The 24,478-nt window shown below is 32.6% G+C and overlaps 1 protein-coding gene across 2 annotated transcripts in view; it reads right to left on the minus strand.

The window, feature by feature from the left end:
• Positions 1 to 24,478, minus strand: part of LOC143067388 (uncharacterized) — a 35,760-nt gene that overhangs the window by 9,343 nt on the left and 1,939 nt on the right. Inside the window, exon 1 of one of the 2 annotated variants that reach the window (XM_076240619.1) lies at positions 5,440 to 5,615. The exons of the other annotated variant lie outside the window; for it this stretch is intronic. Coding sequence (XP_076096734.1) covers positions 5,440 to 5,449 — 10 coding nt within the window. The 5' untranslated portion in view covers positions 5,450 to 5,615. Of the gene's footprint in view, positions 1 to 5,439; positions 5,616 to 24,478 lie in introns of those variants that run through there. 2 annotated transcript variants of the gene reach the window in all.

A 24,478-nucleotide genomic window follows, 5' to 3' on the forward strand; every position in this document is an offset into this window, starting at 1 on the left:
GTGAAAACCTGTGCAAATCCAGTTTATTTTGCGATGACAAAGCAAAATCGAACGGCAGTCATTGTGATTAAGTTTTTTTATAAGCAAGACTGAACTATATGATAGACACTATTATATCAACACAATGTATGAATATTTATATATTGTTACACAAATATCTTATTTTATTGATTCTACAAAAATGTCAGAAAATGACAGCATAAGGTCAAAGAATAAACATAAACACATACATACAAATGCTAACTTGTCAATAAAACTAAATCGCCAGGGAATGATTTAACCGGTACTTTACTCTATTACAGACAGACAAACATTTATTATTTATAATATACAGATCAATCCTTATCTTTACAGACCTTATAATATTTCCAATCTAAGAAACTGAATCAGAAGCAATGGAACTTAAACAATCACTTCGTCAGTTCATTGCATTGTGACTCACTTTATCAAAATTCTTCAGATTCAGACGCTGTTAAACGCCTTTTGAAAAATAGTTTCAATCGAAAGATAACTTAGATAAGATTCTTTCTCAGTGAAAATGGGTGTGTAAAATATCTCCATCTTGAAAAATAATGTCGGATGACATTGTAAAGTTTTAATCTTGAAGGTGGGAAACAATCAAAATTTTGAAAAAAATATTTGTTTTATTTAATTGGCAGCACTTCATATGTTTAATTTTAGAATATAGTTTTATTCCTAAGTATAGAGTACTAAAGTCAAGAGCTCAACATTTGTAAAAGTGCATTAATATCTTGATTTTTTTCTGTTACTTTATGTGGTTTAACGAAAAGAGTTGGGAGGTAGTGAAATGTTTTAATAACTTTTGCATGAGGATAGAAAACTACTCACTGATATAACAAAAACAGCTATTATCATATATCAAAACTAGCTTATTTTACAGCTATTAAAATCATTTCCTGTAAAGGTTAGATTAGAATTTAAAAAACAGATTTTTATTGAAGTTTTTGGGGTTCGTATTTAAATCTATGTACATTCAGAAGTAAGGGTAGAGAAAACGTGTTTGGCAAACATACATAAACGAAGATATATCTAAGCCCACAAGTTTTATGTAGGTGAACTTAATACAGGGAAATTTGAATGTCAAACTACTGTGAGAACTGGGCTGAAATATGCCTCAATTCATATTTTAAATTATAGTTTTAACTTGAACACACAATGACTCAATTATCATATGCAAACTTATTTTCAGCTGATGATATTTAAGAAAAGATTATGTCCCTTTTAAGTCCTAAGTATTAGATGACAAGGTAATAAACATGTTAGTTACAGTAATTATAGTGATTACTCTCAGGGTATATCAAGATAATGTCTTATTCAACCTGGTTAAACGTTCAGTTCTGTTGTAGTTAATATTTCGTCCCACAAGTATTCACAATGTAAACACAAACATTCGTTACAGCATGCAACCAAGTCATTTCACGTGCTTTGACAATCAACTGGGAATCAAAAGTCATTTTTCTAATCTGTGATGGAAAGATGATTATAACGTTACATGTTTTGTTCATGAACCAAATTACATCATAAGCCTGCTGTTTAGATACTTGACTGACAGCCATACCATTTGTTACACCCTTATCCTGTCAGGAATCTTAAGAATCTAAAACATTTTTTTTACCAAATTTATTTATATATATATGTGTGTATGGATATCCTTGAAAAGGGGTTTAATGGTTAAAGTGCAACCCTTTTTATGTTAAGGTGTGTAAAAACAGATTAAGAAATAAATGCAGACGATACCATAATAGTACTTTTAGCTTAACTGAACTTTTAATATATATAATTTGCATTATATAATGTGACTTTGTGGTATCTTGCAATTTATCAAATATATTACTAAGTAGATTTTTTTATCGGTTGCAGTAGTTAACCATTGTTGCAATACTAAATATAAATATTGTTTGTGCAAATCAGTGTGCTGATTTTCTCCATAATGTATCCTCTATTGAAAATAAAAGTTATCTTAACTCTTATACCTAAACTAACTATAACTTTTTTCAAATAACATGCTCGCGCTAATTTTCCTGACGGATAGATAAGTCCATTGTGTAGTATTCTTTTTTGACATTTTTCCAGTAAAAATTGATCACAAAAATGCATACGATTACAGTGCAAATGTGCATGTCCAATGTAATAGTGAAATAACTGTATTGAAATTATTGAGAAAAAAAATCATTCAATTGAATAAACCATTCTATGATTAGCAGGGTCATCGATATAATTATGTATAAATAGAGTCCCAAGATGATTCACTCATTTATGTAATTGTTTCCATAAAAAGCTGATCCTAAATAAAAACAAATGCCATCGCTATCTCTACACAATAATCTCCGATCCCATGGGCACAGTGGAGTGATTCATTCTGTAGTCTAACATACAACACTAGAATTAACTCTGATTACCTTGTATCGGTTTTTAACGACAAATGTTTTGGGTCAGAATCAAAATAAGTGCAGTTTTTACTAAAAAAAAAAAAAAAGAAGCAAATATGTTAAATTTAATGGACAATCTTCAGTTTTAAAGGTATATTTGACAGTTCATGTCACAACCAGGGGATACAGCTGGAATCCATTATACATTTTAAAGCAGACATTTTATCAATTTTGAAATGTAATGCATGCTTCATATTCTCTCGGTTTTAACTGCATCTTGTTTGATTAACTTGTAGAATATGCAGCAAAATGTCGGATATGTAACCAGGACGACCACGTTGAATATATATTGATTTGTGTCAAATGAAATCATTCGGTCGTTCTTCAAGCTGCGTTGCATCCAACTTTTAAATCTGTTTTACTGTGGAGAAATGTCAATGGCTTGAATGTCGTCTGCAACAGTCTACATGCGGCCTTTATTCGTCATTAGCTTAAACAAGGCATTGGATTATGTTAATGGTTTTCAAAACAGTATGATTCACAAGTTCCATGTTAGTATACCTGAGGACAATGAATATAATAAAAAAGTCTACATATCTACAAAAAAAATAAAAAAGATATATTTTCCTATATTGACAAGAAAATTTTTGAAGAATAAACAATTTATTGATAAAGTATTGATTCAAAGTTAGAAGCACAGTGTTTTCAACTGAGAAGTTGATGAAATAAAAAAAAAAACAAAGATAATACCAAGATAATACCAAGGGAAAAAGGGGGGATTGAAATTATAAACCGAAGAGTTTATGTGTTTGAACACTATCCCAGAGCTCAAAACGGCTTTACTGCTAGAGATCCCTAACAGAAAATGTAGTAAACAAATTAAAACCTTAAAACAGTGTTGTGTTTATTGACAAACATTGGCAAGAATATTTCGCGGAAATACAACAGGCAAAGTCGACAACCACGTTCTTGGATATGACGAGTCATGCACACAAACGAACGCAAAAAGCTAAATACGGCAAGTGAATAGTATATATTAGAACTATCATAAAACTTAGCTTGTTGTTTGTGTATTACTCAAAGTTATGGTGGCCAAGTATTTATATAGTTAGTTGATGACAAATTTAAGCCTTGTGGTTCAGTTTTGAGGTGATAAAACTGGAATTCAGTTATTTTTTAAAAGCCAAAAATTAAATGATCTTAAATATGTCACTGAAGAAAATTCTCCAGTGAATTTCAAACTCAATCATAGCGTAATATAGTTTTTTTACATTGATTTTAATCATTGCGACTTTCGATTGTTTTTTTCTGTGAGCTATATATTCCAGACAACTATAGTTATAATGATATTACATTTGCATAAAGATTAGACATATGACTGACTAGCAAACCAAAACTGGCTACTTCAATCAATTTCCTTCTCCAAACAACGTTAAGACATTATTTTCCAGATCTTAGATAAAATGGGGAGTACTACATTGACTGTAGGATCAATAATCTGCCAGACAAGGCTAATTTGTCCATCTAAAAGTATCGGACACTGCTTGAATAACTGTTGAGTTCATTTGATTAAAGCATCTTTAATGACATTCGACAGCCAATTTCAATGATATAATTCTCCTATTACGGCAATATCTAACACCATTGTATTGACCAATAAATGACCGATTAGACATCACTGCAAATCTAGTTAACACGTTTCTCACTGTGACAAGGTCAATTAAGTCCACACTGCATGGGTTGATCAGGTCAATTCAGGCCAACAATACATTATTCACTCTAAAAAGCAATGACGTATTTACAAAACATGCAGAAAGTTCGTAATCAATCTAACAACCTACAGAAAGCAATAAAAGGAATTTGAAGTGGACTGAAAATGGTTAGTAATAATATGACACATTGAGTTTTGGTGGCGATTATTCATAGTCTTATGTTCCACAGTCAATATAGATGAACTTTGTAATTTTGAATTCTAGTTTCCTGTATTAATAAATAATCAAGATGTATTGTACAATAGTTATAATTGTTTGTCTTTAGTTTACACGATCCATCATCGAATAGGATATCTATAAAAGCTAATACACTTCATTATTTAGGTCTAAAAAGTTAAATTAGAAATGTCGTGAGCATTATTTGCTCATCTCTCTACTTGGATCAAGTTATTAATTAGAAGCGACTGAAGATTAAAAGATGAACATGTATACTAAATTTCATGGTAAACTAACCTATCCAAAAAACTTTAACCTGAGAATATTCGTATGTTCGATCTCACATTTCTATGTTAAATGATCCGTGCAATTGTGGTTGAACATTAATTTAGATAAAATTTCAAAAGTTCACATCACAATGAGGAAGTGTACTAACTCTTCAGTTAATGTGACCACACTATCATGGTAAAATACCTTCACCAGATACGGACGGACGGACGCACAGCCCAGAAAACATAATGCCCTGTTGCTATCGTAGACCGGACGGACATGAAATTATATCCGCACCCATCAGTTCTTTTGTCTCATAAAATAAAAAGTATACTACACAACATTATAAAAATACAAAATCATAGTTAATGCAAAAATTATATAGTTATAAAAAAAAATCACGAATTTGACCGTTATTTAGGATAAGGCATGATAAATCATATGACTACATTATTTTCAATTGAATGATAATTCATCTATAATATTTTGTTTAATATAACTTACTAAATTTTAAAGAAGGGACACACAATGTGAAAATCTTCAAACAAGTCCAATTATCTTGATGAAAATTGATAAGGAGCTAGTCTTAATGATAAATTTCGTCATAAATCCGTTCGATTGTTTTGCAGCCTTTTAAACAGTCATATAATATATGTAAGAGGTAATGATTTTAATTCAATTATAAGGGCGTGTTGATCAAGTTAACCCTTCACTGAAAAAATGTTACTTTTAAACATGATACAGGACTTTTGTGTTTTTTCTCTCTAATTATTCAACGATTTACGGCTGCCGTGCAGTTATTGACAAATAGATGACAGTTTTCTAGAAGTTCCAAAAAAATAAAAACTTACTTGAAGACATCCTATATAAAGGATTCCAATTATTTTTCAAGAATGCTCACTGGTGTGTCTCTACAATTCTTATGATATGAAATTCCTGGCTAAAAGGTGTTTACAGAAATAATACTGGTAAACAAACAATACTACGAATATGTCCGACAATGAATGATAGCTAGCAATTATTCTATAATGTAGTAAATTCTTTATTGTAAGGTGACACTTAATATTTACGGAATTCGGTCACTGACATTCCGAGCCGAGTTACACTTAGTTTAATAACTACTTAAAACATGTGATCAAATTAATACTTAATATTCTAAATGTCACGGGAAAGTGACAAACTTCGAAAACTTAGTAGTCCAAACTCCTTATTTAGTAAAATAACATTTTAATATCGAATTTGCTGATTTGATAAATAAAAGAATATGCCTGTATAATATTGATGAAAAAGAGCAGTCAGTTGGATTGCATCAAACTTTTATTTGCTGATATTTTTTATCTTGGTGTCAAGATAAAACAGATAATGGAAATATCCATGATATGATAATATAAGATTTTATATGTTTCATGATCTGCAATTATTCACAACATTCAAAAGACAAAAACAAATTAGATGTCTTGTTTTCTGAATAAAAAATTGTATTTTTCTCAAAGATTCTAACCAAACCAAATGGATTGATCGGCTAAAAAAATTATGCAGCAAAAGGTTTATAATTGAAATTCCAGTCTTTTAATTTTCATTCTTTAATTCATATTTTTTTGGACAATGAACTTAAGATGTTCAGGGTTGTAAACTCATGAAGGTTTGCGTTTTATCATAAAGTCGATTTGCCTATTTATAAGCGAAAACTGTCTAAAATGTTTCATATATTTTCTTTTCTGAACATCAATTATCTGCACACACATTTTTTTTTGGTGTTGTATATAGGTCTGATTGTTTAAGTCATGACTTCCAACAAAACAGATTAAGCACTCTAAGCATGTATTCTGTATCTTTCTGCATTTGGTTGAGATGGTGTTGTAGTGTTTTATTGTTCTTTATTTAGTAACGATTTCACAGAGTGTTTTGTCTGAGTTATCTTTATTGCATGTTAACTCTCCGTTATTCCACTGATCTGGTTAAATATTTGATTTCTACAATTATATGCCACATGTCAGTACGTTTATGTAAAGCTAGGACTATCGCGAGTATACTTGTCATTTTATACATATCGTAAGTATTCAGATCTATTTAGTCCCTTCGAGTATTCATTGCAGCAATGCTACTGGTAATCTCATAATAACAAGCACATTTTTTCTTAGTTTCGGGCTAACCGACAGCTAAATATATTAAGTACTGATATATAATTACAGAGACATGGTAATTTTAGATGAGTTTTAGACATGTCGTCATACACACATGTATAGATGATCAATTCATATATACACAGTGTTATGATATTGTAATTATTATGTTTATTTATGTTGGCCTAATTTGTGTTGTATGGCCTGATAGTTGTTTACCAAATAATCTTATAATTGTGCAGTTTAGGAATCACTGGAACAATCACAGAATGATTGGAACTTTCTAGAATGATCCTTATAAAAGATGCGTAATTTAAACTTCTACGTTATTCCAGAAACTTCCGTTGTAACTTTCCAGGATTTTCCACAATGTTCCATTATAGAGTGTTCTAGAATTTTCCATTGACAACACTATATATACAGACACTAAAGTTAAACTCTCATAATTAAAACTTGGACATAGACATTGATAGACATTAGTATTCACAGCATTTGGATTGACACTTTTATTCTACAAACAACATCATACTGGATTGTGACATTAGTAGTGAACGTAATATTCAAATTGGATTCCGAAAGATTTCCGGATACAGATAAAGATAACTGATTGGACTCATATTTTGACAGTTAAGTTAACAGTAATATTTGTGTAATACCTTTTGTAAACTTTTGTATATTAAATATTGTTAAATTTTATTATTGATTTGTGTCTTTTGTTGGCTACAATTTAAAGGCGATTTCTGGCCGTAACAGAAATTGGGGGCTCGTCCGGGATACTGAAAATATATTATTCAAAATTTTTTCAATATTTTTATTATAACTAGCCAACAAAATTCTACAAAATGGCATTTGATGCCGGTAAATTTTTGAAAACGCCAGACCTGGAGAGTTTTGATAATTTAAAGAAAGACGAATTAGTGTTGCTTGCTAAACATCTGCAGTTAAATTTTAAAGTATCTATGAGAAAACAAATTATAAAAAATTTGGTTATAGACAAATTAGTTGACGCAGAAATTTTAGGTGAAGAGGCTCTTGAACTTAAGGTCGAAAATGTTGATGCCTTTAAATTAAAACAGCTTGAATTAGAACATGAATTTAAATTAAAACAAGCAGAACTGGAAATGAAGGAAAGGTTGGAAATAGAGAGAAAAGAAAAAGAAGATGAATTTAAATTAAAAGAACTGGAAATGAAGGAGAGGGAGAAAATAAAAGAAGATGAATTAAAATTAAAAGAACTTGAAATGAGAGAAAGGCTAGAGATGGAAAAACTGAAAATTGAAATGGTCAAAGAAGAAAGCAACACTAAAGTCCAGTCGAAATCAGATTATTTTGATGCAGCAAAAAATATACGTTTGGTTCCGAAATTTTGTGAAAAAACAGTTGATAAATATTTTCCACAGTTTGAGAAAATTGCTAATAATTTGAAATGGCCAATGCCGTATTGGACTACGATGCTGCAAAGTGTTTTTGAGGGTAAGGCAGCTGAAATATACTCCGCACTTCCATCAGAAAAAAGTTCTGATTATGACACTGTGAAACAGGAAATTTTGAAAGCCTATGAGCTAGTACCAGAAGCATATAGACAGAAATTTAGATCTTATAAAAAGTTTGATTCGCAAACCTATGTGGAATTTGCTCGGGAAAAAGAAGATCTATTTGATAAATGGCTTACTTCAAAGAAAACAAAAAACAATTTTGATCAACTAAGACAATTGATGTTATTAGAAGAGTTTAAACAATGTGTTCATTCAGAATTAAAAACACATTTAGACGACAAAACTGTTGAGTCAATACATGATGCGGCTGTAATTTCAGATAATTATACTCTTTCACATAAAAGAAGTTTCAAGAGTCAAAATGTTAATACTTCCAGTGGAAATTACAAAAATCAAAGCACTGAGCGTACTGATAGTAAGCCTGTTCCACAGAATAAGAGTCAGTCCAGTTATAATATGTCTAGTCCAAAATTTGATACTTTTGAGAAGAAGTCACTGACTTGTGCTTATTGTAAGAAGATTGGTCACCTGATGGCTGATTGTTTTAGACTCCAGAAGAAGAATGAACGAGATAATAAGCCGAAGACCAGTGCTTGTACGACACCTTATATTACCAGTACGTTGGAATGTCCTGCGAGTCAGGCTTTTAAGTCCAGTTTTTGTGATTACATGGAGGAATATAAACCCTTTATGTCTGATGGGTTTATTTCTATTGTTGATGATACCACTCTTCAGCCTATTAAGATTTTACGGGACACTGGAGCTTCTCAGTCTTTATTGTTAGAAGGTGTGTTGCCTTTGTCCGAGAAGACTTCTGTTGGTGCCTCCGTTTTGTTACAAGGTGTAGAGTTAGGTTGTATAGATGTTCCTCTCCATCGTATTTATCTGAAGTCAGATTTGATAACTGGACCAGTTGTTGTAGGTGTTCGTCCTAATCTCCCTGTTGAGGGTGTTACCTTATTGCTAGGAAATGATCTAGCTAGGAACAAAGTGGTTGCTGAACCAATTGTTACCAGTGAACCGGTGGTGGATGTTAAATCACCTGAAGATGATGCTGAATTGTATCCAGCTTGTGTTGTTACTAGGGCGATGGCTAGAAAACAACAAAATGAGAATTTGCAAGAAGACAAGTTTGATTACATGGACCTTTCTGACACTTTTATAGCTGATATTGAAGATCCTGGTAACTCAGAAAAGGCTATTATAAAACCACCTAGTGTTAACAAAAATGTTATTATGCCATGGCCAGATGTAAACAGCCATTCATTAGACCGAAATAATTTACTCGAAGAACAACATAAAGACCCTGAGGTTCTTCAGCTCAGCCAGAGGGCTCAACCACAGGAGGAAGCAGACAAAGTGGCCGAATGCTTTTACCATCAGGACGGCATTTTAATGAGGAAGTGGAGGCCTCCTGATGCTACCCCAGAGGAGGAATGGAGAGTGGTGTACCAAGTGGTGGTGCCTAAAGTTTATAGGCAAGAAATTATTGGTCTTGCCCATGACACCCCCTTGGCTGGGCACTTAGGTATAAGGAAAACTTGCCTAAAAATATTGCAACATTTCTACTGGCCCAGACTTAGAAATGATGTCGCAGAATACTGCAAATCATGTCATATATGCCAGGTTGTTGGTAAGCCTAACCAGAAAATACCACCAGCACCACTTCTGTCTATTCCAGCCTTTGAGGAACCTTTTAGCAGAGTTCTAATTGACTGCGTTGGACCTTTACCGAAGACCAAAACTGGAAATGCGTTTTTATTGACAATCATGTGTACATCCACTCGCTTTCCTGAGGCTATTCCGCTAAGAAATATCAAGACACCTACTATTGTCAAAGCACTTATCAAATTTTTCACATTAGTAGGACTTCCTAAGTCTATACAATCCGACCAGGGATCAAATTTCATGTCAGGTTTATTTCAGCAAGTCGTGTACCAGCTAGGAATTGCTCAGTATAGATCAAGTGCGTACCATCCAGAATCTCAAGGTGCCTTAGAACGTTTTCATCAAACATTGAAGAACATGATTAGAACTTTTTGTCTTCAATTTGACAGAGACTGGGATGATGGAGTTCACTTTCTACTTTTTGCAGTCCGAGAGGCTGTTCAAGAATCCCTTGGATTTAGTCCCTTTGAGTTGGTATTTGGTCATACTGTAAGGGGACCATTAAAATTGATTAAGGAAAAGTGGCTTACTGAACATACTGACTTGAATCTTTTAGACTATGTATCTAGATTTAAAGAAAAATTGTTTACTGCTTGTCAAATTGCTCAGAAAAACTTAAAAAATGTACAGAACAAGATGAAAATATGGTATGATAAAGATGCCAGGGACAGAGTTTTTGAGCCTGGTGATAGGGTACTTGTATTTTTGCCAGTCCCTGGACATCCTTTACAGGCTAAATATTGTGGTCCTTATACAATAGAGAGTAAAATTAATGATTTGAATTATATTGTAAAAACTCCAGGTCGGCGCAAACAAAATAGAGTGTGTCATATTAATATGTTAAAACCATATTTTGAGCGTACTAATGTACTATGTGATAGTAAACCAGTTGCCACTTTAGGCATGGTTAAATTTGAGAACAATCATGACAAACCAGATGTAATTGAACCAACTTTTAGTTGTAAAACTATGGAAGAGACAGTTAGATTGAAAAATTCAGAAATTTTGTCAAATTTAGATTCAAAACTTGCACATCTGTCTTTTGATCGTAGAGAAGAAATAAAAACTTTGGTATTTTCTTTTAAAAATCTTTTTCCAGATGTGCCAAACAAAACCACTGCTGTTTGTCATGATGTTGATGTAGGAGATGCTTCTCCAATTAAGCAACATCCTTATCGGCTCAATCCACTCAAACTTGAAGTTATGAGAAAAGAAATTAAATATATGCTTGACAATGATATTATTGAACCGAGTCACAGTGAATGGAGCTCTCCTTGTCTCCTTGTGCCAAAACCAGATAAAACTTTTCGTTTCGTGACTGATTTCAGAAAAGTAAATTCAGTCTCAAAATCTGATTCCTATCCGATTCCAAGGATAGACGATTGTATTGACAATATTGGTCAAGCAAAATTTGTGAGCAAATTTGATTTATTGAAAGGTTATTGGCAAGTTCCATTGACACAGAGAGCTCGTGAAATATCAGCTTTTGTTACACCAGATGGCTTATTTCAATATACTGTAATGCCATTTGGCATGAAAAGTGCACCAGCTACATTTCAAAGAATGATCAATAATGTTATAAAAGATTTAGACTGTTGTTATGCTTATATTGATGATCTTATTGTATGTAGTGATAGCTGGGAACAGCATTTAACACATTTGTATGATACTTTTGATAGATTGTCATATTCAAATTTGACTGTTAATCTTGGTAAAAGTGAATTTTGTCAGGCCACTGTTGATTATTTAGGGCATACAGTTGGCCAAGGTCAAGTAAAACCTATTATGGCTAAAGTGGAAGCTATTTCCAAATTTCCACCTCCTACAAATAGAAAACAACTTATGAGATATTTAGGCATGATAGGATTTTACAGGAAATTCTGTTCAAATTTTGCTACTGTTGTTCAACCATTGACTCATCTTTTACGAAAAGATTCTAAATTTATCTGGAGTGAAAATTGTCAAAAAGCTTTTGAAAATAGCAAATCACTTTTAATTAATAGTCCAGTTCTGATTACTCCAGACTTTGAAAAACAATTTAAACTTGCTGTTGATGCAAGCGATGTAGGAATAGGAGCTGTTTTATATCAAGAGACAGATGATAATGTTGAAAAACCTATATCATATTTTTCTAAGAAATTAGATAAACATCAGAAAAATTATTCAACTATTGAAAAAGAGTGTTTTGCAATGTTGTCAGCACTTCAACATTTTGATGTATATTTGAATCCCACTGTATATCCTATTCTTGTTTATACTGATCATAATCCTCTCACCTTCATGCATAAAATGAGAAACAAGAATCAGAGGTTGACTAGGTGGAGTTTATTGTTACAGGAATATGATGTAATTGTAAAACATATTAAGGGTAAAGATAATGTAATAGCTGATGCTTTATCTAGAGCTTATTAAATCACTTTGTATATATTATGTATTTTTGTTCATATTATTCATGATAAGTTTTTGTTACACTAAAACTTCTTTTAAGGGGGGAGGTGTTATGATATTGTAATTATTATGTTTATTTATGTTGGCCTAATTTGTGTTGTATGGCCTGATAGTTGTTTACCAAATAATCTTATAATTGTGCAGTTTAGGAATCACTGGAACAATCACAGAATGATTGGAACTTTCTAGAATGATCCTTATAAAAGATGCGTAATTTAAACTTCTACGTTATTCCAGAAACTTCCGTTGTAACTTTCCAGGATTTTCCACAATGTTCCATTATAGAGTGTTCTAGAATTTTCCATTGACAACACTATATATACAGACACTAAAGTTAAACTCTCATAATTAAAACTTGGACATAGACATTGATAGACATTAGTATTCACAGCATTTGGATTGACACTTTTATTCTACAAACAACATCATACTGGATTGTGACATTAGTAGTGAACGTAATATTCAAATTGGATTCCGAAAGATTTCCGGATACAGATAAAGATAACTGATTGGACTCATATTTTGACAGTTAAGTTAACAGTAATATTTGTGTAATACCTTTTGTAAACTTTTGTATATTAAATATTGTTAAATTTTATTATTGATTTGTGTCTTTTGTTGGCTACAATTTAAAGGCGATTTCTGGCCGTAACAACAGGATGTGTAAGTTTATATCTCAAATTCTTTTCTCAAAATAGTTCTATCTTTCTAATGTATCAGGAAGTTTGTGCAAAATGCAAAAAATCTTCAGATTGATAAACTGTATCGCAAGATACACTTAATGGGTTTGTTTGACACTAAACAACAGACTTTGAAATGTACCTACTGGAAAAACATAAAACAACGAAATGCTTCAACTTAAAGTGCAAATACTTTTAACACAATAGTGCATTGGCACTTTAAAAAAACCGTTAGTGGAGATAGACTGTTTATCAGAATCAAGAATAATGGGCATTTGTTGTTAAGACACACATATGCAAAGTTTTATCAAAAATTATATGTTAATTACAATTTCGGAAAAATGACTCATCCATGTTATGATGTATGGCTGTTTAGCGTCCAGTTGCACATTCAATGCATATGAATATGAACCTTTCTTTATAATAGACTAATACTAGTACGCAGCAGAGCTAGAATTTTAACATGTTAGTCCATGAGGGAACATGTCACACTAGACGGACACTGACTTGGAATCGACAAGTCTTTACTCCTCAATGTCGCCGGATTTCTATTTATTTTGCTCTTTTAGATTAAAATGACAGAACACTGCATGCGAAAAAAAGATTTTTGTAATTCTGCAGGTGGTATTGGATGTAAAAAGTTTTTTGTTTTTTGTTTCCTCGATGTATAAACAGTACATAAACCTGACTTAGATTAATTATTTCTCATAGATTAATTATTTCTCATAATGAACCAACATTTCATAGAACCGTATAAACCAAGCAAATTTCTTTGACAAGTTATCTTAAAAATTCATTAAAAATCATATAAGAGCTCATCAAGTCTAAATTGAAAAGATAGACAGAAATTATAATATGGAATCAAATATAAAAACAATCAACTTTGGACTTAATCTTGGGGTCTATGTCTTTATAAAGGTAAAAACAATCGACTTTGGACTTAATCTCGGGGTCTATGTCTTTATTGAGGTCAATGAACAAAACAGTTACTGGGCTATGTCATATATTCAGCTATATAGCTCGGTGAATTTTTACTGAAAATCGAAACAAATAATGCATCTATCTCTTTTATTCTCAGAAGTATTATAACTTAAAGTGATGGAATTGTTATTCTATCAAAAAAGGGGAGCATTTGTGTAGAAAATATAGAAAATCTGCGAAAAACGCCCTTAAATTTGTCTTAAAATCATGAAATCTCAAATTTTAAATACATAGAATTTTCTTAAAAAAGTGAGATTGCCAACTTGATTAATTTGCATACAATGCAAAAGTCCCTTCTAATCAAATGTAAAAGGATAGTTTGGTTGTGTTTTGAATTAAATCATGCATTTTGAAATATACAACTCGGTATTTTATAAAACTTTACATTATATAAAATCATCCTAGTACAGTTGTTTACCACACAAATATTGAGGCCGACATAAATTCTAATACAATTGTACTGAAAGAACCCTGTCAAAATAGTTCATACCTGAATCTAAATCATGTCAAATGTTACGTTTTCATTTCCATTTTGTATAAACAGTTATCAAATAGTTGTCATTCACTTTTTTTTCCGATGGCGTTTTCAAAAGTATGTATACTATGAGATATAGGGGGGGGGGGGGGGAGGTAATATGTCAATGAGACATCAACCCAACAATTCGTATCTATAAGGGCAACACACATGAGGTCTTCAACAATATACAAAAGGGTGTACAACATGATAAGCTTTGAAAATCGTCAAATGACTTGAAAAGTTTGAAAAATGTTACACAGACTGTCAAAGATTTGCCATATATACATATACATTTATAGACCAAAATCACAAAAAAAAACATGAAATAATCTTCATATAAGTGCAATAATTTCTATAAGGTAACGTACTACGACAATGTTGACTATTTCCCATTCTTCTTACTGTAAAAGATTCAAAACAAAGAAAATATTTAGAATGATGCCGGTGTATTATTCAAGCAATAGCGGAGTATGTTTCTTAGTGGATCAAATGTTCAGATATCATTTAGAAGCTACCTGTCCAGTCAGATAATTTTGGTAACATTCCGCCGAAAAGTCTCAGAAGAGAATATTTTTAATATCAGACGCCTAGTTATGGTAAATGCTCGCGTGGACTTTGGTCCAGGTAAGCTAAAATGAACAGCTGAAGATGTATATGATTCCAGTGCTTACAATAAATAGTTTGAAATGTCTGAATCATTAATCACAACACATGTTGATGATAGATGGATCATCTCTGTCTATAAAGATTAACTATATTAACTGGTGCTAATCATCACAAGATAATTATATTTTGACTTGCGAAAGATTCGTAGACAACACAGTCTCTAGAAGCATTTAGTAAAATATAGTTTAAAACGGTATGGAAAACGATCAATAGACATTACGTCAGTATATTTGTTTTATGCCCGCGTCACACTGTCCCGATTTTTACGCCGATGGCAACAAGATTATGGAAATTTTCAAAATCGGGACTGATCGTATCCAGATCGGGCTATTCGTAGTGCCATCTTTAACCATCGTAGAACCATCGGCCACTTTTTCTAGCCTTCGGGGACAACTTCGGGAAGGGTTCTAAATTTTTTAACATGTTAAAAAATCCCCGAAGGTGCGTCCGATGTTTAGGGTTCGTATTGAGTTCGTATCACCATCCTCACCATCGTAATGTCACCGGGAATGCATTTTTGAACATCGTATTGCATTCGTGTTTCCATCGTTTCCATCGGGCAGTTTTGACATTACGATGTCTACACGAATGAATCACGAAGCTAACCGAAGGTCTTACGATGGCAACACGACTTCGTGAAGACCTCGTAATCCCGTCGTGATGCCATCGAATAAAAGTACGAAGGTGACAAGATGGAACTACGACGGCAATAAATCCAGCTAGATGTAAGTTAATTTTCGCCAAATTTAAAGTGCCATGCGCGATATGCACTGGTCAGTCTAATACGACAGTTAAGAAAGACGTTCACAAAACATGGACCTCATATCATATGATTCTATGAGAACAAGAAAGGCGACAGCGTTGTTTCTATTAACTCAAATGGAACAAGAAGAGCAGCTATTACAGGCTCAGGATTTACTTTTACAAATAAAATATTATTTTTTGTCAATTGTTCATATCAAATAACATAATAAAAATCATAAACCGGCCTCGTATACCAACACTGCAGGTACACGTATATAGGGAAACCAACTTTTTCTTCATTATTCTGATTTTTTATGTATCGTCTGAGTTGTTGTCACACGAATGTTTACTCCATAAACATTTTGTTTTCTATATGTCATATTTTGCCGCATTAGTTGCTTTCCCCACATCCTTCCTTTAGTCTATATTATTATGATATTCTCCTGGAAAGAGCTCTTTTTGAATAAAAGGGATCAACGAACCCATTACCTTACCTTTAAGATAGATCAGTAAACATGGGCATAATTATTTGTGATTATTCAGACTAGTGCACACATTTTACAGTTAAAACAAAGCAATGCCGAGCGTGGCATCCCCTCGTATGTAACATATTGGAGACAAATATGGACACTATATTTGTATATGACACATGCAGAAAATGGTAAATGGAATACGCATATTTGATACATAAACTATTTTTTAGAAATCAACCAAATTATTCAGTAACTGGAAGTACCCACGGTCTTCCGTCTTATGATTAAACCAAAAATTAAATGTACAATATAATATATATTCAATATTGATCAAACAATTTAAAACGCGTGATGCCTTCCGCATATAATTCAAATGCATCGTAAGCTGTACACGGACGTCTATTAGACATCGTGTGGCCATCGCGCCATCATCGTTATCCATCGTGTAGCCTTCGTGATCCATCTTGTAGGCTTCGGCTGAGATATGAAGCTTAAATACCGTCTTCGGTTAACCTTCGTATGTCCATCTTTTGCTATCGTATATACTTTCGGCACCCTCGTATAGACTTCGTTATTCCTCGTACTTGCTTCGGTCACTTTTGGGTATTTTAACGAGATCGGGACCAACTTCGTACGAACTTACAATTTTCGCATTCGGGTGTCCATCGTATATAAAAATCGGGACAGTGTGACGCGGGCATTACCGACTCCCAGTAAGAACTTGTTCCTTTTTCTTTTTAACAGATAGTTCCGGGGTTGACATTTTTAATCACCACTAACAAAAACATCATCCGGACGAATAACTACAAAAGTCTGTGTATTTACCAAAGATAATAATCGTGATTGATAACTATTCAGGCAAATGATTTTTATGATCAATTAATTTTCATAGCGCATGTTTTGCTTCGATGCGCTCGCTTTGCATTTAAACCGTATTACTTGTAACACACATGAATAAGCAAAATAAACGTTTCTTTTACCGCAGAATATTGGAGAAATTTATTTAAAATGCCTCTGCTTCAACATTAGTTCCTTAATATTTAAGTAGCATTATCAGTAAAATTCATGCTCATGGTTTTTACCCTAATTCTCATATTCGATTTTTAACATACTCAAACTTATATCCAAATTACAATAAGTCTGAAATAAACAAAAAAATAAAGCATGGACTCGATAATATTTATTTCAGTGTTTCTTGCGTATTCTAGTCAAGACGCCATGTATAATTAAAACCATCGAGATGACTCCATAAGACTGCCGACGGTCACATAACCTGATACAAACACAAGCATAAATATAAATGTATAGCGACCTCGTGCAATTGGACTTTTATAGGTCTGTTTGATTTCATGTGGTGAACAAAATAAGTTAATCACCGTTCTTACTTGCGTAAGAATGTTTTTTGTGGATCGAACCAGTCAAAGAAATGGTCACATTGGTTACATCTAATTTTTCTTTGGTAGTATTGTTTTACAATCTTTACATATTTTGAAAAAAAAAATGGAAAAAATCATAAATACAATATAGATGAATGTATATAATATTTCGTGTTCCATTACATATCTACACATACTATTCCATAACTATAACTGAATTACATGACTTATCTGACATATCTATAATATATAATATCAAGATAATATGTATCTCTATAAAAAAAAACCTGCAATGTACCATTTGGACCCGCTCTAAAATGCATATTCTGATTCATCGTCAGTAAAAATACCTCAACCATTTAATATTGTCGTAATTTGGTGCACTAAATTTTAATTAATTGTGTTCATTTCTGGTCTTTTGAAACTTTCATCATTCTAAGGCATAGCGTATTGATTTTTCGCCCGGAGTCTGTCAAGATTTCCGCTTAACAAACACTGATGATGTAACATTCTTGTTTTTAATCAATAAAATGTAAAAACATAAGACAGGATGTGTAGTTCCATAAATTGTACAGGTTGGCAGCAGAAATATATTTGAAGGATAGCTGAAATGCTATGTACGCTTATGTCAGTTTCAAGGTGGAGTGTAAATCATCGAATTAAAAAGAAAATTGCTGGCAGAATTATCAGGAAATTCCTTCAATTTGAATAATTTTATGTTATAATCTTACAGTATGGAAATTCCATCAATCAACATTCTTAAATTCAAATATTTTCAAGTCATCGATCATAGTGTTCGAGAGTCGATGCACTAAGGGACGACATCAAAAGTTCAATGAAGGATAAAAAACTTAATTCATATAGTTTTTTCACTGACCCCCTTACCCCCCTCTCAACTTAATTTGGGAAAAATTGATTGACCAATTAGGATGAATGTAAAATCGATGTCAATTTAAACAAAAACTTACAGCAGTTTGACCCCCTCCCCCAAACTATTTGAATTAAGTTTTTTATCCTTTATTGACTTTTTGATGTCGTCCCTAAATGACCGACAGAAAAAACTGTGTTTCAGTCGAGTAATTCTTTCCAGCCGACAAAATAACCCGTGTCCCAGTCTGGTCGACGGGATCTAACTTTTTTTACTGTCAAATAAAACTTTCTTGTAGACGGGATAAACCGAGTTAAAAACCTACCGAATTTGACATCTGAAGTAAGAAGAGGAGTATATTGATTTTTCCTTTGCCAACTTTCTTATAAAAAGTTAAATTTTCATGTTTTTTTTTTAATAAAGTCTGATGGATTTTTATCCATTTCAAATTTATGTATCCAGACACTGCTTTAGTATACAACTTACTAGTTACCGCAGCGATGTTGACCTGAAGTAACCTAATGGCTTATCTAAGTTGATAACATATGTTATAATCAACTTCTTTATAACTAGGCAGATGGCGGAGAATGTTTGGAATTTGTTAATAGAAATTGCTACTGTTAAGATTTTATTGAAAGTTTGACCTGAAATATATTAATTTTCTTATTCACGGTCACGACGACTATTTTCGACAAAAAGAGAGAGAGAAAAAACCCACAATACCCGAGTTCTCTAGTTTAAGAAAAGATTTTTAGTCATTGTTTTTAACGAATAAATACATAAAATAAGAGACGTTTATTTGGCAATACATCAAGCCATGTGTACATGTTAATTAATTACTTGACTTTCTTGTACTACATGTTATCGGTTACTTAATTCGGCAGGCGGGGGTGTTCATTTCTCACCTGTGTATGGCCATGATGGTATGTAGGATTAGTTGTTGTTCTGTGAGGTCACCATCATTTCTAACCTGTGTCTGGCCATGGTGGTATGTAGGATTAGTTGTGGTTCTGTGAGGTCACCATCATGGCTAACCCTAGGAATTGTATGGTGTCTGTCAAACTAATCGACAGAAATGTCAGTTCAAGTTATGAACATAAGTAACACCAATTATTGTTTTCATTACATAAAAACAGTTACACGGGTCAGTTGTTTCAATAAAAAGTTTACAACGTGGGCGACAACGAAACAAATGACCTGAAAATGAAGTGACGGTAATAATCATATTTAAAATGAAAAATTGGCAAATTTTTAAAAGTACTAAACATAAAAACAATATTGAATATCAAAAACATTGTAAGCGTTGACACCTTGATACTGGTCAGTTTAAAATTAAGATCTATATATTTTTTTGAAAAGGGTAAAGGAGTATTAAAAGAACGTTTAAGACCTTGTTGTAGAAGATATTTCCGACCATACCAAAATGCCGTCGATATTCAAAATTCTTCCTAGAATCTATCCCTTAAATAGGTCTTTTCAACTTGATAGCATCCTGAATATATATCCGTAACATCGTGGATTAAACGTTAAACATTCATGTGCCCGTGGTATAGTAGAAAGATTAGGACTTTGTATGGAACTATCTTTTTCTGATATCAGGTGCCACTAATTCGTATTAAATTCATGTAAAATCATGTTCTCTTCTAGAAATCAATGATTTATTCGGATCTACGTCGGCTAAAAATGTCGATCTCTCTTGAAACATTATACAAACACTTTAGTGGTGTGCATGGTTTTGCTTGTTTCTACAAAGTGCCATTTCCAGAAGTGAGGGAGTTTATTTTTGTAAAATCTGTAGTTGAATGTTCAAGATAGAGTTATCTTTATTTATATCTATTTATCTTTCTGTCTATCTTAATAGATACCTCCCACAACTTAATTAACAACAGAAGATCAAAAAGATCATTTCTTCAGTATTTTACAAACCGTGATTTATATTCTCTTCATTTGACCAACAAATGGCAATTGATAAATGTAAGACCAAGTATTTAGTTGAATGATATAAATATATAGGTATTAAGCTTAATGATGAATGATTGAATTAGCTTAACCTGGATGATAAATATTATCTAGTCTAATATGAACGATAAGTGTTAGACCAATCTTTAAGTCCCTTTAACTGAATCATAACTGTTAGGCCTACCTCAGGCTGACTGGTAAGTGTTAGACCAAGCTTTAAGTCCCTTTAACTGAATCATAACTGTTAGGCCTACCTCAGGCTGACTGGTAAGTGTTAGACCAAGCTTTAAGTCCCTTTAACTGAATCATAACTGTTAGGCCTACCTCAGGCTGACTGGTAAGTGTTAGACCAAGCTTTAAATGGGGTACACATGTTGGACTGATGTTAAGCTAAATGCATGGAAAGTGTTACCCCTATAGTTTAAGCTGAATGATAAAATATGTGTCGAGATCCATTACACAGGGTGGTAATACGATAGTAAGCTTTAAGCTTGATAAAAGATATAAGACCTAGTTTAAGCTGACAGATAAATGTTACAACTGGTTCAAGATGATGATAAATGTTAGACCTAGTTTAAGTTGAATGATAAGTGTGTAAATCTAGCCTTTAATGAATGAAAGATGTTAATATTAGTCATATAGCTTTGTTTTAGTTCACTTGGCTGAAAGGATAAGTGTGAGCTATTGCCTTTGTTAAGTGCCCGTCGTCCGTTGACTGATATGAACCAATACAGTGGCGGATCCAGCTATTTAAAAAAGGGGGGTCATAACCCAGGACAAAGGGGGGGGGTTCCAACTATATGTCCCCATTCAAATGCATTGATCGACCAATAAAAAGGGGGGTTCCAACCCCCGGAACCCCCCCCCCCCCCCCCCCCCCCCCCCGGATCCACCAATGCAATGCATCGACTATTGATAAGATAAGTAAAGCTTTGGTAGATTTTATGACCAGACATGTCGTGTTTTCATTATTCGAACTGGAGGTTATAAAACTTTCGTAATTTTATCTGTCATATGGATTAACATGTACTTTTTGTCTAAAGTAGCACGATTGCTCGTGGTATGATTACATCATTATTGAAGTGTGAAACTTGATCATAAGTTGAATATATTATTCTTTTCCGGACGTAAGAACAAGCAAATATGGTATCTATAATTAAAATCGTCTAGTGGGGCTTTTTGAATAAGTCAACATTCATAACTAGCTATGATAGCAGAGGTTTGGGACGTATATATATTTTTATAACCTTTATATAGCCTTAGGTTTGTTTATGTACTAGTGGCCTTGAAATTAACATATTTCAGTTCAATCCTCATATTAATCACGCTATAATCATCATATTATCATAACTGTTAATGTATTGTAATTAAGGGTTGTAACTATGTTCTGGTTAACTAATGTATCATCATTCTAAAAACTTTGTTTTATATATATAGAATTGTCAGCAATCTAACCCAGTGACGAAATCACCGACTTCTCACGCCTTTTGAATAACACCATTCGTCAAAATTGTTTTTACATCTCAAGCAATAAGATCATTCCTTTCCTATCATAACACAATTTCTGTTTTACACAGGTGTAGACTGTATCTAGTACGTAAGCGGGAGAGCTTTGATTTCAGATTAAACAATTAACTCATTTTATAACATTAGTACGACTGTTTATAATCATGAACATTCCACTCGAGTGCAGCGGGTGCACATTTGTCAGGTGTTTAATGATTGTAAAAAGTGTATGGAACTTTGAAACACTGGTTGTAATTGTAAAATTCGATTTGTTGAGATAATTGTCTAATAGTATCGTGTTTGCATCGAGTGAAAAAGGTCGTTGGTTAGACCTCGCCTGGATAAAACCAAATGCTATACAGTGGATGTGTTCTGTCTCTCCAGTAAAACGCGACATTTAGGAATTCAAGTAAACTAGCCTAGTCAGGTCAGGCCGACTGTAATTGTAAAGCAAAATTATATCCGGGTGAAATTTGATCCGGAGGAAAAAATGTCACAGTAGTTGTTGTTATTTTTTTATCCGGAGGGAAATATTTCCCTGTTATATTTTTTCCTTTGCCGTGAAATTCTATCTGGGTAGTTAACTTATTGAATAGTTATTAGAAAAAAACTTATCCTTTAAAAATGCTATGAAATAATAATAGTGTATTTGAAATAAAGCGAAATTGTTAGAAAAAAAAATGTATTATAATGGGAAATAATTTCTCAAATTATCCTTGAAAAAATTTCCTAAAATATTCAAGTCAATATCATCCTTTTAAAAAGAAAATTATCATGAAACATAGGGAAGAAAACCAGAAGTAATTTCAAAGATCGTAATTGTGAAAATAATATCATGATTAAATAAGGTTAGTGAAATAGATGTAAAAGTGAGTTGTTTTCAGATCTCAGTACAATTATTTTAAAAGTAAGGTAGAAATATAGTTGCATTACTACTGTTAACAGTAATAGAAGAATTTGATTATGATGATATTTTTAACTATATAAATAGTTTCGTCTTGGGACAGAGATGTAGTTGTTGATTATATGAAAATCAGATAAATCATAGCATAACAGTATATTGGAACAAAAGCATGTTTAACAGCTGGATAGTTTTTACCTGTGAAATGTTATCTGTCTTATCAAATCAAGTTGTAAGTCATCTTTTTATATAAATGAATATATAAAAAATAAGATTCAAGGAAAAATTTCACTATAAAATAGATTCAGAAATATATTATATTAATATCTTTAAAATATAAATTGCTCATAATTACCTCCCTTTGATAAATTATGCAAATTTGGTCTACCTTTGTGAAACATTTTATAATTATAGTCAGGTATATATTGATAGTGAGTAACTTACACAGTAGTTAATGGGACTCTATTTCACATGGTTCTGTGAAATATAGTACGGCAAATATATACCAGTATATACTATCCGCATAACACAGATAGATTGTCACTCCTCTGGAAAAAATCAACCTGTGAAATACCATGCCTGGAAAAAAATTACCAGGACAAATCATCCTCAGGATAAAATATCACAGAGGAAGAAATAAACCGTTACATAATCTCTTAAGCTTTTAAACCGTTATTACCGAATGTGTAATTTCCCGACTTTTACGTCTTCCACTTTTGAAAAAAGGAATGGCACTCACGGGATAGTTGCTTATACGTGTCAATTATTGTTCCAAGATTTGATCTCATGGTACTATGGGCAATTCTGTTTAATGTTGTTCTACTTAACAGTCACTGTTAACCCCGGGGTGTATCAGTGGGTTTGTTTAGCTATCAGATTATAATATGTGTTATATCTATGACAGATGCACGTGAATCAACAGATGCTTAGAACATGTCAATACAATCTCAATACTTTTGACATTGTTTGGTGATGTTATCATGATATACCAACTAGAATCAAGACATTTGAGGTTCCACATCAGTTCAGTCAAAGGTCATGCAGGGAAATGTGGATCCAGACAATGAAACTATAAAGGAGCTTCATTCTTTACTTGATTTAATGTTTTTACTTTTTTTACAAATTGTTGTCGAGTTTAATCCAGATAAAGCCATCAAGTGCAAAGTTTCCATGAAATTTCCGTATCACATATATGTAAAGGTTTACTGCGTATATTGATATATATTGTTTACATGTGAAGGACGTTTTAACTTTCACATAATACACATGCATTGCTCCTTTTAGTCCAGTTTGTATCCCCTTTAGTCCAGTTTGTGTCCCCTTTTTGTGCAGCTTGATGTAACATAAAGCACCAGCCTATAGTAAGTTCTGCTTATGCATGTATATGCAAGTCTTTGTCTTTGTAAATACTTTAAAACGAGCAAATAGTTGAATTTCAAATAATCTATGGGAAAATTATTGTATTCATCATAATAGTTGATTTA

Source organism: Mytilus galloprovincialis, chromosome 3, assembly GCF_965363235.1.
Source record: "Mytilus galloprovincialis chromosome 3, xbMytGall1.hap1.1, whole genome shotgun sequence".
NCBI classification, from domain to species: Eukaryota; Metazoa; Mollusca; class Bivalvia; order Mytilida; family Mytilidae; genus Mytilus; species Mytilus galloprovincialis.